Source organism: Apteryx mantelli, chromosome 9 (genome assembly GCF_036417845.1).
Source record: "Apteryx mantelli isolate bAptMan1 chromosome 9, bAptMan1.hap1, whole genome shotgun sequence".
NCBI classification, from domain to species: domain Eukaryota; kingdom Metazoa; phylum Chordata; class Aves; order Apterygiformes; family Apterygidae; genus Apteryx; species Apteryx mantelli.
In genome coordinates this window covers 25,116,678-25,134,860 of record NC_089986.1, presented here as the reverse complement: position 1 = coordinate 25,134,860, position 18,183 = coordinate 25,116,678, and the positions used below count along the sequence as shown (strand labels likewise).

General features: G+C 48.1%; 1 protein-coding gene and 1 long non-coding RNA gene across 11 annotated transcripts in view; one reads left to right on the top strand and one right to left on the bottom strand.

Moving 5' to 3' along the window:
- The window catches only part of LOC106496182 (uncharacterized), a 48,862-nt gene extending 34,445 nt beyond the window's left edge, over positions 1-14,417 (bottom strand). For 3 of the 7 annotated variants that reach the window (XR_010885041.1, XR_010885042.1, XR_010885046.1), the window contains exons 1-9: positions 13,397-14,417; positions 12,698-12,908; positions 11,758-11,883; positions 10,975-11,082; positions 3,934-4,096; positions 2,520-2,635; positions 1,848-1,997; positions 970-1,101; positions 554-712 (exon numbers count right to left, since the gene is read on the bottom strand). This is a non-coding gene — a long non-coding RNA (uncharacterized lncRNA). Of the gene's footprint in view, positions 1-553; positions 713-879; positions 1,102-1,847; positions 1,998-2,519; positions 2,636-3,933; positions 4,097-5,814; positions 6,396-10,974; positions 11,083-11,757; positions 11,884-12,697; positions 12,909-13,396 lie in introns of those variants that run through there. The other 4 variants (XR_010885043.1, XR_001294554.2, XR_010885045.1 and 1 more) reach the window with 4 other exon arrangements.
- A 618-nt stretch (positions 14,418-15,035) lies between these two features.
- LOC136992624 (transcription cofactor HES-6-like) lies at positions 15,036-17,607 on the top strand. 4 transcript variants are annotated; one of them, XM_067301955.1, is made up of 4 exons: positions 15,037-15,187; positions 15,259-15,345; positions 15,450-15,525; positions 15,643-17,607. In XM_067301955.1, exons 1-4 carry the CDS (start codon positions 15,107-15,109, stop codon positions 16,086-16,088), a joined length of 690 nt encoding a protein of 229 aa, XP_067158056.1. In that variant the 5' UTR covers positions 15,037-15,106; the 3' UTR covers positions 16,089-17,607. The 4 variants fall into 4 exon arrangements, with proteins under 4 accessions (XP_067158054.1, XP_067158056.1, XP_067158057.1 ...); XM_067301956.1 differs by having other exon boundaries at positions 15,444-15,525; positions 15,731-17,607; XM_067301954.1 differs by having other exon boundaries at positions 15,444-15,525.
- The last annotated feature ends 576 nt before the right edge of the window (positions 17,608-18,183 follow it).

The following is an 18,183-nucleotide window of genomic DNA, read 5'->3' as shown; positions in this document are numbered from 1 at the left end:
AATGTGTAACAGGCAACTTTGCAGCTCTCTGTAAGATACGATCTGAATCAACCTGAAGCAGCCCCAGACGGATGCACCATCTGCTCAGAGCATTCCACAAGGACATCACGGTCGACAGTGTCAAAACCAGCAGACAGATCAAGGAGCGTTAATACAGAACATACCCCCGAGCCAGCCAGCAAGGAGAGATCACTGCAGATCTTCAGAAGGACTGTCTCATGACCATGCATCCTGCTTGAGCCAGACTGGAATTTATCAGTGACATCGTATACACAGAGGTGTGACTGCCATTGTAATGCAATGGCTCTCTTGGAACAAGGAAAGGAATGGCAGGATGGACGTCAGACAGCAGCTGACAAATCATCCAACAAAAGAGACAGCTTTTCCGAGACAGAAGACGAGACATCCAGTTTTAGTGCTCTAACAAAACAATCCAGCAGTAAGGAAGCCCAGGAGAGGATATGGTTTCACAAGCATCATTGGAACACTTGCAAGCAAAGGATCACACAATCATATCGTAAGAGTAGCAAGGCATTCGCATCAGTTCACCTACTTGGTGTGATCTCCAGAGAGGTCCCGTAAGAGGCAGGATGTGGCTACTAGAAGCAAAAACTGGCCTAACATCTCTCATCCTGGATGTAGTCTGGCCTTACAATATGTTCTGTATCTCTGCAAGAAGCAAGCAATCTTTTTCTTTTCCTCTTGTCATCTCCTGCAACAACAGATAAAATTTTTGAGAGCTTGTGGGCAGAGAATGCAAATCCACCCATTTCTGGGCCCTTTGGGGCACACAAAGCCAGCCAGCATTCTGGAGCACTGACTACAGCAAACAAGGCCATCCAGCAGCAGGCCAGCACCGCACGCTGCTCTAAGTCTCACCTCTCCGCATACTGCAGCAAGCACAGGTTTAGACTAGCAGTCCTTTTGAAAATACCATGCACAGGGCTTAGTGACTCTAGAGCATGTAACCTGGAAGAGATCACTCCTCTCCTCATTGTCTCCCCAGCACCTCATGGACTTGGCAGCATGCATGACTCCCTTCCAGACACCCTCACTTCCTTAGGCTCTTCTGCCACCATCATTTCTCAGGTGTCTCAGGTCCTGCAAACAAATGAGAGAAGCACATGCCTACTCTTCACATGCCCAGCAAGCAGGGAGGGAAGACTAAAATAAACCAGTTCATACTCTCTCCTACACCTCAGCTCCTCAGTATGCTTCATACACCAATTTAACTGTCTGTACACCACACTTTGGTAAAGCGGGGGAGCAAAGAGAGTCATATTACAAACCCAGCTTTCTTCCTTTAGGATTTTGAACAGACATTAATGGGAGAGGAGGAGAACTACCCCACCTCTCTTTGCGGGAAGGTTCAGCTGGCAACGGCTTTGGTAATATTGGAAATGGGCAGCTCAGGACTCTGGCTGAACATGTTTCTGGTATCTTACAAGCGAGATGACTCAGTGCAAGTAAAACAAACAAACAAACAAACAAACCCTGGAGGCCAACCAAAGACTAATTAGAGCTGTACAGCATTTGCCAGAAAAAAACCCCTACTGAGATATTGCTTATCCTGGCAAAGGGAGTTGTCTGTCTGTCCAGATGAATCATGTCCCAGAACAGTTCATCAGCAGCTGAGGGGCAGGAGGGCTCTCTTGGGGTTACCCATTATACTGCCTCCCCAGGACAACCTCAGCAGAGTCCTGCAGGCAGAGATGCCATTTCTTTTTACTCCCAGAAGATAGGGCTACACCATGAAAACTCATTTAGGCTCGAGGAATACAATTCACTAGAAGATGAGCCTCTTCTAGCGACCTGGATTTTAAGAGAAATGAGAAAATTTTACAGGCCTTCCTGGAAAAGTTGGAGTGTCACCAGCCGTTTGCAGTAGAGCCAGAGGACATTTCACCAGCTCTGCGCTGCTGAGTACACATCTGTTCAGTATAGCTCAGATGCACAAAATCTTCACGCTTGACTTGTTCAGTTGATCTCATTCATATCTGAAAACAAGGCAGGCCTGGGAACTAAGTATATTTACTGTATTCGAGGTTCATTTTAAAAGGTCAGTTCCAACCACATTAAAATTGAATAACTTGGCAAAGAGTTTATAAAACAAAGACTATATTTCAAGGCATTTAAAGGAAGATGGTTAAAGCAAATAAGCTGACAGGAAAATGCTGAACTTAGTTATGACCTGAGCAATGGTGACATATTTGTGATGTTAGCTTTAAGACCTGCTTGTGTTTACGGACCAGATAAGAGGCCAAAGCTAAGACCAAAACGCTAGCTTCCCTGGGCTCTTTTTTCATCTCCTCCCCTAAGGAAATATTCCCACTGCAACCCTCAGTCTCTTCCTCAGCCTCTTGTTCCTCCTCCAGTAACTTTTGGAACCATTGGCCAATCCCTAGCTAAATTGAACAAAAGACTAGGGAAGAAAAAAATAACAAGGAAATTAAGTTCCTCTAAATTTTGTGAATATGGACATCTGGACTGAGGTGAGAGATCCTGCAACAGGAATTCACCTTTTCCTGGGCATCAGAGGAAGAGTGTATGGGTGTAAAGGAGAGAGGATCAGCAGTCAAGCTTCATTGCTCCCTGAAAAGCTTGCCAGATGGCAGGTCTGGAAGGAGACTTTTTCCTGGAAGCATATAGTACATCACAACAGACATTAAAGACAGCTACAAATGACCCCTCTTCTCTTTTACTGATTACTTGTATTGCACAAGTGCTAAAGAAGCAGCTCATTACTGCTCCCACCCACCCCGTGCACAGTGATGCACACACAGAACGAAAGGCATTCTGCTTCCACAATTCACTTTGCTTTGCTTCTGCTGCAAAATCAGGAGTAGGTTCAAATGAAATTCCAGCCACCTCTGGCTGTAAGAACAGCTCCCTCCCCTCACTCCTGTCTCCTGGTCAGGGGGCAAAAGTGACTTCTTTCCACATCTACCCCTCTATTCCTCCCCACTCCCCAAACCCATTTTCTTCATATTGAGATCACACTGCCCTAGTAAGCTGGAACAAACAGCTTCCATCCAGTCCTGGGTTACTGCATCAAACACAAATCTCCATATATTTAGGGCTAGAACCTCTTCTTGAAAACTCTGACAGCACAGTGGCAACCTTGCCAGAATGAATAGGGTCACCAAAATGTTGTCCATAAGGAACATGTAGAGTTCTCTAGTTCAATCCTCCTCGAAGTAGGGCCTTTTCCAAGAGTATATCAGGTTGACTGCAGTTTTGCCAAACTGAGACTCAAAATCCACCAAGGATGGAGATTCCTTCACCTCTCTGGGCGACCTGTTCCAGGCCTGCACCACTCTCTTCACTCTCAGTGAAAATATCTGATCCGAATTTTCCAAGCAGCAATGTGTGGCCCCTGCCCCTTGTTTTATCATCTGCCACTAATGAGAATAGTCTGGCTCCACTGACTTTGTGACTGTTTTTCTAGCAGTTGTAGGATGCTACTAGATCCCCCTCAGCCTCTTCTTGACCAAACTAAACAAGCCCACCTCCCTCAGCCTCTTCTCATAGCTCCAGGTCCTGACCACTGGTAGCTCCTAACCAGACCGCCTCCATGTTCTCATGATCTGTCTTGACTCAGGGTCTCCAGACTTGACACTATTGCACTTGCAGTTGACACAAGTCCAGATTCCTGCCCATTAGCTGGCACTCAGCATTTCCAAAGCTCAGGGGCAGCCTGATGCTGCTTACGCAGGTGACTTTTGTCCGGCAGGATATGGAAAAGGCGTTGAAGTGAAATACTGGATAGTCTAAATGGAGAAGATAATTTGTAATAATTTGTAGAATGAATAATATGATAATTGAGAATTGCCCCACCAACTAGTGATGAGCTGCTCAAATGCAGCCTTGTCAGATCCCAGGCTTCAGCCCTGCTCACACTGCTACATCAGGACAGCAATCTGCTACAAGTACCGGAACTGATGTTTCTCCTGCTCTCCCCAGCTACTCGTGACACATCATGACGGGGCCCCTCTGGCCTTGGGGAGCCTCAGGTAGTGGGCCAGTTTGGAAAAGGAACAGGTAACTCTAATTCAATCCAGTATTTTTCCAGATCACTTCCTCCTTCACATGAATTCTGTGCAAATAACAACAAAGAGAAAAACGTCACTAGAGTAAATCAATCAAGTGCCCTCCCCATTCAGACCTAAATACAAACATCATAAAGCCTTTTCCTGGGAAAATGCTTGACTGCACAACACAAAATGAATAGGCAGACCTTGGAGCTGAGACCTGAGCCCACTATTCCCCTCTCTTAAACACTAGCCAACAGGCCATTTTCCCTTGCTTGCTTTTCCTCTGGCCCCATGGATCTTCCATTTCTTTCCACTCCAGGAGGCAGTTTGAATAGGAAAGGAGGAGCTTGGAGAGCAACATGCAAGCTGGCTCTCCTCCAGGGATGGGAGAGGCAGATTTCCTTGGCCTGAAAGGAAAATTGAAAGCAAGCGTCCCACTTGACACAGGACTGCACTCACTAGGAGACTATGATAGCAAAGGCAGCACCTATCCTGACAGAAGCAGTCCTGCTCACGAGTGCTGTAAACACCCACCTTTATGAGACGAGTCTGGACTCAGGATGAGGGACCCAGGTGAAACCTTACATCAGCTCCAGGAATAGGAGGGTTTCAGATACACCCATACAAGGTCTCCTAGTGACAACTTCCAGACAGCTCCTTGCTAAGCATGTGGATTTCTTAGATCTGCCTTCCAAGAGATTTAACTCTCTTTCAGATACTATATTTAGAAGGTAGATGTTTAAGTGTCTTCTTGGAGCTATCCCTCAACTTGTCTCTTCTATACAAACCCATAAGAAATAAAGGAATGTGTAAAACCAAAATAGTCATAATAATAAAGGGACTTTTCCTAGAAGACAAAACCCTAGAAAACAGGAGGGGTTTCTGAAGAGTGACTGTGTGTCAGCACAGCTGCAGGAGAGACACTGAAGGCAAAAGCCTGCTCTGGCTCTCTCAGTATCTGCTAAACACAACCCACATGGCAGCTGAAAGGAATTCACGACAGTTTCTTCTGCCTGTCCATTGGATTATATTTACCACCAGAAGAGGTTCACTGAAAAATACCACATGCTTCTGGCAGTATGGAGAATATTAAGGAATATGTAAGTAACAAGATGACTGATGACAAGCAGCAGAAGAACACGACCAGCACCTCCATGCTTCTGTCTGACCCAGCCCCAGAGAGTGCCAAGCTGTCCAGGAGAGATGGGAGAAAGAAGTGTGAGAAACTGCAGGAGAGGCAGGTGGAGCAGCAAGCCTACTTCCCACTCAGACAGAAGGGCCCTCATCTTGTGGAGTCTGTGCCAGCCCAAAGGGCCTGCCTTCTCGCTCTATAAGGAAAGGACCAGCATCTTGGAGGACTCCCTCCAGCAGGATGCTGTGACCTATTGCATCCTGAAGCTGTTGATCCTCTGCCCAGCAGAAGCACATTCAACTCTGAGCTGCCTTGGTTCGATCTGGCCGGTTTGCCACCTGCAGTCACTGCTGCCTTTGCCCTGCAGGAGTCCTGCACTCCACCCACCATGCTGCAGGTCCCTGCGGTGCCCAGGGCTGAGTGAATTCTCCCTTTCTTGTGGAGGTTAAGCCAAAGGCTCTTTCCAGGCACCTGCAGAAAGCAAGCTTAGCCCTACCTGCCCAATCTGTGCTGTTTGAATTCTAAGCACTGACAGGTATGGACTTGCAGTTTTGCCCATGCTTTCCATGATGAAAGTCCCTAGAGGAACTGTTTACATTGACATCTAGGGTCAAGCCTGAGGGTTGACTCCACCCAGCTTAAGCCTACCTCAGAACTTGCACCAAAGCCATCCACTCCGTCCTTCCTGATTCTCCAGATGAGCTCTTGAAGGAATCAGTCTTGTTTCTCCTGGGCTTGTCTCTAATTACGGGTGTTAGAGACAGGAAGTGGGTTCCACAGCAACCGTAAGTCAAGACCAGGCAATTGTGGGTTTGGTGTTGGACAACTGCTTGAGCTTGTATCTTGCAGTGAATGGTCTGATCCCAGGCACACAACAAGGTGTGGGACAGACAAGTTGATTTCTTCTCAGATCTTGAAGTCTAGCAAAGCTGGGCCAGAAAGTCTCCAAGAGCAAAGGTAAGGGAGGCATCAGAGTAGATGGCCAGCATAAATAGAGTTGGAGGTGTCTCTAAGGTCAAGCTTTAGTGATTTCCCAGCTATGGCCTGAGCCCATATCCCTGACAAGCTTTGTGGTATATACCTGTGTCAGCTTCTATTCGCCTGACTACATAGTTGGCAATCACAAGTTGTTTGCTTCAAAGAGAGGAAACCCATCACTGATACTCCCATAATTCCCTGTTTCCACCTTTCAGACCTTCTGTATACACCTCCTCCATCTCCTAGAAGCCAGTGGCATTTTATAGACCCCCTGCAGCAAGTGCTAGCTTCTGCATCTTCTCCAGCACGCACCTCTTGTGACAAAAATGAGCATAGGAAATCATCAGCTGCAATCCCAGAATTCTCACTTCCCAGCTTCTTGCTTTTTGAAGTTCTTGTTACTCACCAAATACTTAACCAGGTACAAGCAGCTCTTCAAGTGCCTAATCTTCTACCATCCATTGCACTATTTTAATTCGCAAACAGTTTAGGTGGTACAGTAGTCACAGGAGCTTGCTGGGATCCAGACAGCTCAGCAGCTCTGGGGACAAGCCACCCCTGCTCTCATTCAGCACTCATAGACACACCACACCTCCGAAACGGGAGGGAGGGAAGGAAACTGAGAAGAGCAAATCAGTGTACCAAGCTGCTGCATTTTCAGTCTGTGCTTCAATTTTCAGAGCTGCCCTGTAATTACAGCTTTAGGTTGTATATCATTGGGATTTTTATTTGACACAGCAACATGCACTTGCCTCTAGTGGATCTAGTCCTACTGCTCTATTCTGAAGTCCCTGCTTGTATGTATATGCAAATTTGGCACTTGCTTAGTCCATTAATTGCAAGGACACAGAAGCCATGGCTGTGTTAAGAAGTTTCTGCTGGAGTTTAGAGAACATCAAGTAATCCCTACAAGCCAGTAAAAAGGCTTCCCCCCAAACTAGCCATTTCAGAATCCAATTAAGCTGGATCCTGAATTCATCAAGTAAATGAACCCTTTCCTAACATGCTCCGTAAAACAAGGCATGTTGCAAAGGAGAGCGCTGCCCTTACTTCAGAGCTTAAAAAGAAACCCAAACCAAAATAAGGCCTTTTTAATTTGTTAGAAAAATAAGATAGTAGCAAACGAATTGGCAACTGATTTCCACTTTAAGTCACCCTGTGTAGCACAGGAACCCATCAGTCCTTCCAGGACAGTAGAGCCAGACAGGTAACATTCACTGGCTCTTTCAGGAGAGAACATGTATACCCATAGCTTGCAATATCTTTGAAAGCTCGTACTTCCACCCCATTTCTCACACCCACAAGCAGGCCAAATAACATTTAATGCAGAATTACAAACAGCACAGCCACAGGTCCAAGGACCGACTTGCCAACTCCAGATTGGTTTGTCAGTTGAAACAGAGGCAGCCAGCTTCCAGCTAGCAACAGCTCCTTTCTCTGTAGCTGATGGGGTTCAGCTGTGCATTGTCCCTATCAGAAAGCTGTGAACAAGCCCTCACATAGCTTATGCTTCTCTGTGCTGAAGTTCCAGAGGTATTCTCTTTCCAAGCACGCAGAAATGTTATGTTCCTCCTACACTACACTAGCTTCTTCAGAAACAAGGGCAAACACATACGGACAGGACAGAAATGACAGCACTCATCACCTCTTTCAAATCAGTTTTCTAAGCTTCCTTCATGCTACCTCATTCCAATGCCTTCCAGCATCTCTCTAAGTTATGGCTGCTTACCGAAAACTGACAGGAGGAGCTTCTGCAGTGGATTCAGGGACTCAACCACCAAGCTAAATCAGCTAAACAGTATGCCAAGTAAATGAGCTCTGCAAACAACAAGGCTAAAATCCATACTAGCCTTGGAGTAGTTAAAAAGACATCCTGTTCCATAATGCATGATAGACCAAGTCCCTGGAAGGGTTTTTTGTCATATCTTTACAGGGAAGTCTGGACTATAATCTAGTATCTCCTAAGAGAAACAATCAACACAGAGTGGGAGCATGGCACTTTTAAGGCAAGATACAGAGGATGAGAGAGGGTATTTCTTCTGTTTCAGATTTGCTCCCTACAAGCCAAAGCCCACAAATACCTAGTACTGTGGTCATGTATGGCTGCCCAGGCTGTCCATTGATACCTGCAAAGAACATATTGGCACAATGAGGTATCGCTTACAATAGGATCAAAACCAGTATTTATACAACCCATGAATTATCAAAACTGGTGTCAATACTCTCAAGTGAAGGGTACTGGTCTCAGTCTGTAAAATAAGGCCAGTGTTTACCAAAACTGACAGTAAAATGTATGTTGTCATTGCTAAAAAGGACCTAATAAACACGCCCTTGAGAGTACATTTTTTTCCCACTTACAGATACGTAATTTGCAAAGTGAGTACAAACCTCCAAGGGACTACGAATAAAGGCATTTTCTAGAGCATTTCACAAAACACACCAGAGCAAAGTTCAGAGCCTGATTATGTACATGTTAACCTGATAAAAATAAAACCTGTGTCCTGTCAACAAACATGTAGTGTCACTGCCAGAAGTACAGACTGGGAGTAATCCTGGCCATGCACTGCATGTCAGAAAAAATGTGTTCTGAAGGGCACACACTTAAAAAAAGCTTTCAGCCTTAGTTAGGATTGTGTTTAACAGCTTCAACACCATCTCTGAAGAAAACATGTATTAATAAAGATACCTGGAAGTCATTTAGGAACCAATAAAAAAATTTTAAAGAGGAGGACCAGTGACGTAAACATCACTGTTTACAAGGATAGGATAAATCCTATGATCAGATGAACCCCATAACTAAGATAACTTTCAAACCCCCAAAATATTAGATAAATCAAATGCAAGAGTCTTCCCTGGCAATACTACAACACTGCTTCCTGGAATATCACCAGCAGAGTTTTGTTTTGTTTTTTTTTAACTCAGACTGAAAAATCTCTTTACTTACTTTAGACACTTCCCTGAAATAACTTTCACAAATACAATATGACCAAACAAATGGTCTCTCTAACCTCACAAGTTATGGGACCCTGCCATAGTCACTGACAATAGGTTGCAGTCTAAATGGTACAGCTGAATGATGTATGAGCTTAGACATATCTCTATGGAGGCCCAACAAATTGGTGGGAAAGAATGTCAATATAATAAGTGTCTGCTAAAATATTTCAAAGCCAGACTTTGATCTGTATTTAGACTATCAAATATCTGAAGAGAGCCAATAAAAGTGAGCTGCCACCAGCACACTAGTGATGAATACTGAAGGAGAACAGTGAAATGAAAAGTTCCTTCTTAGAAACAGACTACAGTCCCAGTGGACTTCCAGATACAATCAGGATAGAGCCAAGGCAAAATAGTGATTAACTTTGGGTCTTGGGAATGGTTACTATTTGATGAAAACAAAGTTGTGCCTATTTGTGGGCAGGAAAGGGCCAAGGACAGCACTACCACAAAAAATAGCTCGTAGGCATGGGAAGCCACTACCCCAGAGGAGGCAGACTCCAGGGAATAGGTGTTCTTTCTCCCAGTCCCACCAGAGCCCACTGGCACACATGGCTGTGCCCAGCAGAGGCTCACGGTGCCCAGTTCCCACCCAGCACTCACCAGATGAGTGAGAGAGGCTCTCTTGCCCTCAGTACTTGCTGAGCACAGCCCCCAAACACTTGCTGTATTTGAGTACTGCCACAGGTACCTTTGAAATGGCAGAAACCAGGGCGCATCCTCACTGTCAAAGGGGAACCCAAGCCCTCATAGGGGGTGAATGCAGCTTTGGGATTTTCTGTGAGTGTACGAGACCCCTTTGAATGTTAATGTTGTTGTTGTCATGAACTGTCCTTCCGTGCCCCAGCTGATGATCACAAGTGTGGTTGCCAACAGTCTGCAGATAAACAAACAGTTAGGAAAAGCCTTATGGCTTTTGAAAGGGGCAACAGAATCTCAGGGCTCAAGGCAGCAAATGCACTTTGCAGTAACAGACGCAAGTCCAAGAGCAGCTCGGGGAAGAGTGATATTTAACCAGATTTTCCTCTTAGGGTTAAACACCTGTGCTTGCAACAGCAGAGAAATCGATAGCACCAAAGGAAACCACGATGAGTGTGATGAGGAATGCTGCAAACTTTCCTGTACAGCCTTCCTCATTCACTTCACCTATTGCCTGCAGCTCTCAGCTATTCTAGCTCCAGGCTGGTTCCTCTGTACCTTGGTTCTGTGAGCTGGACTAATTTTCATGGGAGACAAGGCAGGAGGCTAATTAGAACACGCTTTTTCATTTGTGAAGGGACCACGGGGAGAGGAGGGGGGAGAAGAGAGCTCTTTGCTTGATCTGCCACCTAAGCAGTTTGTATTTGTTAGTGTAAACATAAACTGGATGATAGTAAACTGATGCCTAAGGAGCAATTCACCCATTAACCTAACAGTTTACACCCACCACCATTTATATGCACCATTAATATTTATAAGGATGACATGCATCTCTGACAGGAACTTTTGCCTCCAAAGACAACAGGATGTTATAGTATCCATGAAAGAAACCACTCAAGCATTCCCAGTGGATCCTGTCCACGCACACCATGTCTTTACACCATGCTGTAATTGTATTATTCACGGAGAGTCCGGATTACCTGCTGAAAGTTTGGATAGTGCCAGGCTCAAGCCCAAGAACATGAATGGGAACACACTTGCCGATATTACAAGGAGTCCTAAAACACTTCAGAGGTGCATTATTTCTCTGTGGATATTCCTCTAGGAGCTAGAGACCTTTTAAATGAACCAATACTGCAAAGTGAGACATGGAGTTATGTGGCAGAATCCCCCACCTCATGAGGAGTTACAACTTACCTGCGCTTCTAAAATACGTGGCAGGCAGCTGAGGCTGCAGGGTTGTCTTCCACAGTAGATGTCTTAGCCCCTGGGGCTGGCACAGGACCATTAGTGACAATATATGATCTACAGAGAACCAGGAACAGTTATGTTGCATTATATTGCTGTACGTGCAGACTCGCAGGAAAACACATGCAGCAAAGCCCTGATCTCATTATCTCAGCTAAAACTATGCTTCTCCCCCGCTAAACTACAAATATATCATGTATGGGAGCTGCAGTCTCCAGCAGGGCAGAGTTCCCTGCCTTAGGGAAGGTTTAACACTCCACAGGGGAGAGAGCAGTGCACATACACCTCACCATCAGTAGACAGCAGTATAGGTTTAAGCCTGTAAAGAACTATATGGATAGGTAGACAGGGTTTACCAAAATCTCCTTCAGGAACCACCATGCACAGGCAAGCAATAAGGTATTAGAAAAGGTATGCAAGGAACAATTTTTTACCAGATCGCAGTTGACATTTACATTAAAATGCATGAGGTTATCACAAATTGCTCCACCTGATGTGACAGAACTTGTTTAAAGTGGCACAAAAATGTCACATTACAGCTGTGGGCTAGAGCCGATAGCCTGCAGTGACTTCTTCCTCAGGTCAAGTAGTGCCCTGATATTTATGGCCCGTACATTTTTAACGTACAGCACAAATGTCTCCAGCATTTGTTAACTCATTTGACGTGCAGCTTTTCAAAGAAAATACAGAAAGACACGCTCCAGCACAAGAGCTACCAATGTGTAAAATTACCTTGCCACCACTTCCAACCGAGTCAGAAAAGAAACAGAACTTTCCAGCCATGTCCGACTCTCTCCAGCCATCCTCAGCCAAGCTTTGCTCGTGAACCACCAGCTTCAATGGACTGTGGATTAGGCCCTAAAATGAAGAAAATGTGAGACAAATCTCTCTCAGGTATTACATTCCTTTATTTCTCCTGCCTTCTTTCCAGACTGAATTTATGCCCTCACAAGGGTACAGTGCGTCTGGTGTAAATCAGCAGAATTTACACTAGATTAAACACAGTGTTTGAGTGTCTCTGATTACATACATTAGGAAAAACTATTTTTTCTTAGAAGGAAAACCTGCTTACAGACTCTTTTGGGGTTCATTGTTTACCACATGATTATGTACATTTGATATATTACTATATGTTTTTTAAAAGTGTAGTTGTGCATATGTATTTGTATATGTGTATATACATATGTGTGTGTGTGTGTATATATATATATTATAAAAAGATGTCTACGGACATTACACAGGTAATTTTGGCTCAGAACAAAGATGGCTCCCTCCAAATTGTAACATCTATTGCTTGGCTGTAGTTTGCATCCCTACAATTGTCTTTTTTTCTCCTATTAGGTCAACTATGAATAGACAAGGCACAAAATGCAGTCGCAGGTGTCTCTACTTGTCTAAATATAAAAATGTTATGTACCTGACCCGAACAACATTTGTGCTTAGTCTGCATTAATCATATCAGTGAAAAGATCAGCTAGTTTCAGCTACGTGTTACAAGGCGCATTGAGTTCATCAGAACTGGAAGGACAGATTTAATCATGCATTCACGGGCACCATCCAATTTTGTTTCTATCATCTAATGCAATGAGATGCATCACCTATAGAGCAAACTCTTTGCCAAAATCCAAACATCATTGCTTTAAGATACAAGAAAAAAAAAAAGTAAAAGTACCTTTCTGAAAATCAAATCTGTTGTCAGCTGTAATACAAAAAGCCGCCTGGTCCGAGCTCAGGCCTGCAGCCAGGACGTCCCAGCTCCAGGTCTCTCTCTGATGCTCTCCTCCGCCGCGGGCAGGCGAGCGCAGCACTGAACACCTCTACCCCAGTTTCCTCACGGATCAAACAAATATCAGCATATTGCGAGCCTGGATGTTTATGCAGCACTTTGAAGATGAAAAGCAGCATTAAGTCATGGTGGAGCTGACTAGGAGCTTTCGGGGTCTTTCTCAGAGCGAATTACCCAGCAAACCACGTGGGACAAGCCAGACACCAACCCACAGATGCAGATCAATAAGAGGTGATACACCACGCATCTGTAATGGGGAACGCGCACCACCACGCCAGGGAAAGGGGAAAGCTTGCGCCAGCCACCAAGAGCAGCAAGCAGCACCCAGGCACGCAGCTCGGAAACGTGCCGGCGGATCCCAACAGCTCCGCTTGCAACGGCGCCTTTCCCTACGGGTCCGGCCGCTGCCCGGGCACCGGGCGCTTTCCTCGCCACGCTCGCGTGGACAGCGTGCACAGCTCGTGCCGGACCTCTCGGCGAGGAGGGAGGAAACACCCCCCCAACAAAACGTTGGTTGCTCAAGGCGAAGCAAGCACCAGCAGCCCCAAGCGAGCGGGAGGGAGGAAAGTTATGCCGAACACGTACGAGGAGACAAGCGTGTGCAGAGGGCCTGTGCGGCTCCGCGCCTGTCTGCGACGCCGATTCAGGCAGCGGATGAGTCTCTCGTTTCCTCGGGCAGCGAAAATATGACATACATTACCGAGGAGAATAAAAAGAGGGAAACAAAGGAGCAAGAGCGAACACCTGTCGCTCTCTTTGGGGACGAGCCCTAATGCTTTTATTTGATTCAGTCTGTTGGGGGAACTGCAGCTGCCAACTGTCATCAGCATCAAGTTACGCACAAAGCCAGGCTGCCTCGCCTTGCCTCTCCTCCGCTCCGCTCCGCTCGGGAGGGAGAGGGAGAGGGACGGGGAGGGCCGCCCAGCACCGAGCGACCGGGGAAATTTCCACTCGGCGCCCGGCGCTCCTGCACCGTCGCCATCTCCAACGGGCACAATCCCCGTCCAGCTCCGAAACATTCCCCCGGACAGGGGCATGGTTAATTAGCTTATTTTAGCCGATCACAAAAGAATTGCTCTGGTATTCAAAGTACTGCTGCTACAAAATCTAAAATTAGCATGTCTTCTTAAGCAGACACTCAAACCCCATCTAGTCACGAGAGGGCCCAATTTGAAAAACTCGAGCAATTTTGATTAAGCAAAGACCAAAGGACTGGACTTATCTTTTGCTTCAAATGCTTCGATGCCAGTAGCTTCTTGCTTACATACGAATTGCCTTTTTCACACCCAGATTGCTGCTTATAATAGCTGCTTCCACTTCCTGCACCTTTAGCAGCAGGCACACTGTTAAACAGCTGCGAGGGACACCTCGGACGCGCCGCGCTCTCCAACAAAACCAGCGGGAATGTCTGCACGCTACTAAGAGACCAGGAAACACCCACGCGCATTTTTCAGGGCTCTGAACATTTAATTTTTTTGTTTTTTGGAAGGTGACCGATTTGCGCGAGTGCTTCCGCGGACAGGGCAGGCGCCGCCGGGGAGCCGGGGCACACCTCTCCCCCGAGGCACCTGCCTTCCCCCTTCCCCGCGCTGCTGCCAAAACCGGCAAAAAAAACCTGAAAACGGGCCAATCGCCCACGGCAGCTCCACCGTAAAGCTCACCTGCCCTTACGGGTAGGTCACACTGCGGCACTTCTAAGCGAGCTGCACTTAAACACTCCTGCTTTCATAAATAAAGCATCCGAAGTAATTTTCAAACAATCAAAAAAAAACCTATTTTTTTGTTTTATCCGCCCGGGCGCGCCACCCGTTTCGGGCGCACTTCCACCGGCGCTGCCCGCGCGGGCCCAGAGCCAGGCCCCAAACCGGCGCTCGACCCCCCTCCCGCGGCGCCTAACGGACCGAGGGCGGCAGTCCCCGGAGCGGCGCGGCGCAGCCCGGCCCGGCCCCGCCGCCGCCATGTCGCCGCGCGGGCGAACAATGCCCGCGGGCGGCCGGCGGCACCGCCGCCTCGCCGTGCCCGCTGCGCCCCGCCCCCGCCGCGCGCACAGACAAAGCGCCCGCCGCCCATTGGCCCGTTCGCCCGACGCTCCGGCTTCGCCCCGCGCGGCGCGGCCAATGGGCTCATTGACATGCAAATCAGAAGCTATATGTAGGGCGGGCGCGCAGGGCGGGGGCGGGGAAGCGGCGCTGGCGGGCAAGCAGCGCCGCGCAGCCCTCGGCTCGGCTCGGCTCGGCTCGGCTCGGCTCGGCTCGGCTCGGCTCGGCTCGGCTCGGCTCGGCTCGGCTCGGCGCCATGGCTCCGTCCTTCCGGCCCGGCAAGGGCCGCTCGCCGCGGGAGGACGAGGACTTCTTCGAGGCCAAGGGGGACAGGAAGGTGAGCGGGGCGGCGCCGCGCCGGGCGGGCGGGCGCGGCTGGTGCCCTGACGCGGCTGTTGGTTCCCTCAGACCAGGAAGCCGCTGGTGGAGAAGAAGCGGCGGGCGCGGATTAACGAGAGCCTGCAGGAGCTGCGGCTGCTGCTGGCGGACAGCGAGGTGAGCGCGGGCGGGTGGGCGGCGGGGCCGCGCCGGTTCGGGCCGGTTCGAGCCGGCCCGACGCAGCGCGCGCTGACGGCGGTGCCGCGCGGCGGCAGTTCCAGGCCAAGCTGGAGAACGCGGAGGTGCTGGAGCTGACGGTGCGGCGGGTGCAGGCCGTGCTGGAGAGCCGCTCGCGGGGTGAGTGCTGGCGGCGGGGCGGGCCGGGCCGGGCCGGGGCGGCGCGGGGGCTGGCGCGGCCGCCCGCCCCTCACGGCGCTCCCCTCTGTGTCTCCCCCGGGGCTGCGGGCGCCGCAGAGGGCGGGCGGCTGCACCGTGAGGCCAGCGAGCGCTTCGCCGCCGGCTACATCCAGTGCATGCACGAGGTGCACACCTTCGTCTCCAGCTGCCCCGGCATCGACGCCACCACGGCCGCCGAGCTGCTCAACCACCTGCTGGAGTCCATGCCCCTCAACGAGGGCGCCTTCCAGGACCTCATCGCGGACGCTTTGGCCGAGCCCTCGCCGGGGCTGGGGCCGGGGCCCTGGCCCGGCGGCGAGGCGCTGGTCCCGCTGGCCGAGGCCACCCTGGGCCTGGCGCTGCCCGCCTCGGTGCTCTCGCCCTCCTCTGGCGAGGAGACCTGCTCTGACTCGGAGGAGACGGAGGCTGAGCCCAGCCAGACCGCAGCAGATGGGCTGGACGCTTCCCGGACGCGCAGCGTGCCTTCCTCTAGCTTTTCCAAATCCATGTGGAGGCCCTGGTAACGGCGAAGCAGAGGGGGATCGACACAGACCTACCTAGCCAAGAGAGGGCCCAGGCACCGCGCTCTCCTGTGGCCATCGAGCGGCGCGGGGGACCGCGGGCGGCGCATGAGCGCGCATCGGGCATCGCTGTGCTTCAGGACTGCAGCAGTGGCACTCCTACGCTGTCACACCCTGACAGGCTAATAGCTAAATGTGTTAACATTTCATCTGCGTGTGTGTGTGTGCGCGCGCGTGTGTGTGTATGCAGCATTTTGTAACTTTGGGCGTTATTTTTATGAGAGTTTGGGGATGGGGTGGGGGGAGGAGAGGGTTGTTTTTTAGTAGCAAAGCTCTTTTGGTGGATGCACAGCAGTTATTTCATAACCCTATCGCTTTCTCTTGGCCCTTATAAATGGCCCAAATATCACTACCTTTTTCTCTGAAGAAAAAGCCCTTGTGCATTTTAAATCCTGACAGTTAACTCCATGAGAGATATGAGTTAAGTCTGCATGCACAGTTTTAAGTGTTCTAGTGATAGCAAAGATCCCTGAAAGGGGTTGGTGTGTTTAGCATCTTTATTCAGTAGTGGTCCAGAGTCTCACCTTCAGTGAAGGAAGAGAAAACTAGAAACCTGTTGAAATTAGATGAACATTTAAAATATTGGTGGCAGGGTGCCTTTTAGAAATGAGTGTCTTTATGCACATTTTGCTTTTAGCACATCTGAGTTTATTGTGACTTTATGTATATTTGGGTGTCAAATGTTTTTATTTCTAATCTTTAATAAAAAATACTGAATTCACAAATGATTGCATGTATTTTGGAGTGTGATACACTTCTCAGTTTAAAATTTACATGTCCCTATTGTTAGCTAATAACAAAAGTATGTAGGTGTTGTGGAAACAATGCTGGTAATTAAGCACTTAATTCTTGTACTAAGCATTGTTAGCTCAAGTATTGGAATTCAAATGTTGCCTTTGTGTAGTACTGGAAGATGCTTAGGTTATTGCAGTGAGCAACCTAGTACTGTGGTGGGGTTGGGCTCAGGATGCAGCTTTCTTGGGTAGTTTATCTGGATGCCAGCTTCAAACCTACTCCATCTCCCTCCTGAAGGTGGTGTTCATACAGCTGCAGCCCTACTTCAGAAGTGCTAGGCAAATACTCTCCTGGGGCATGACTTCACTTGAATTCTGTTTTTTTTTCCTGCTGCTGAATGCAAAGTTGACTAGGGTGTGCAATGGCTTTGGAAAGTATTCTTCAAAAGAAAATACTGCTGGGGGCCTGTGGGGCTTCAGCATTCCTCTACAGGAGGTTTGACACCTCCCCCTTCCTACTTTTGGAAGATACAGGCTATTTATACTGTGATATTAACCTTCCACAGAGCTGTGATTGTAGAAAGAAAAAAAGGATTGTGAAGTTGCTAAATACATGGAAGTTCCCAAACATAGAACAAGCAAGGAAGGAAGCAACTTAACTACCAGGGGACTAGACATGTAACTTTCCTTTGTTAACAACCCTATGGAATAATAAAAATGGAAACTAATGTTAGTGGTAGACTATTTCTTTATAATTTTATTTAAGCTACCTGAAGCGGGTGTTCCTATTCAAACATGGCCATAAGATTTGTGTAGCTTCTCTCCCCGCTTTTTGTGCTAAATTCTCTTTGAACTAGGGCGAAGGGTAAAAACCAGCTCAGCAAAGGGAGGTGAGAGCTGCTGTAATGACCTTTCTGCTTTAGGGAGGGAGTTTAGTGTTTTGAAGTGTAAATGAAGGAGCAGCCTGGGACACTTGCACTAAAAGTAACACCCTACACACAAGATGACCTTTTTGAGTGAGTCTGTCTCTAGTCCTAGTGCAAGGCCAGGTTTATTTTTATAAAGCCTCTTCCCCCAAGTAGCATGTAGTGTTTAATATTTCACTCTCTTTGCTCCATTAGTCCAGATGACAGTACCCCACAATAATCAAGGGCAGTTCATACGTTATGCATTGCAATGCATTACCCTGCTGACACCACTAAGACAGCCCCTGGCCTTTCATGTCTAGCAAACACCCCTTGCTCTCTAAGGTGGTCTCGAAAGGGAGGTAAAGCCACAGCCTGTTTCCTTAATACATCCAAGGA

Excerpts from the sequence above, each read along its gene's own strand:
- LOC136992624 (XM_067301953.1), top strand. The coding sequence starts at position 15,107 with ATGGCTCCGTCCTTCCGGCCCGGCAAGGGCCGCTCGCCGCGGGAGGAC. Across the intron at positions 15,188-15,258 it reads AGGCCAAGGGGGACAGGAAG|ACCAGGAAGCCGCTGGTGGA; the intron begins GTGAGCGGGGCG and ends TGGTTCCCTCAG. Across the intron at positions 15,346-15,443 it reads TGCTGCTGGCGGACAGCGAG|TTCCAGGCCAAGCTGGAGAA; the intron begins GTGAGCGCGGGC and ends GCGCGGCGGCAG.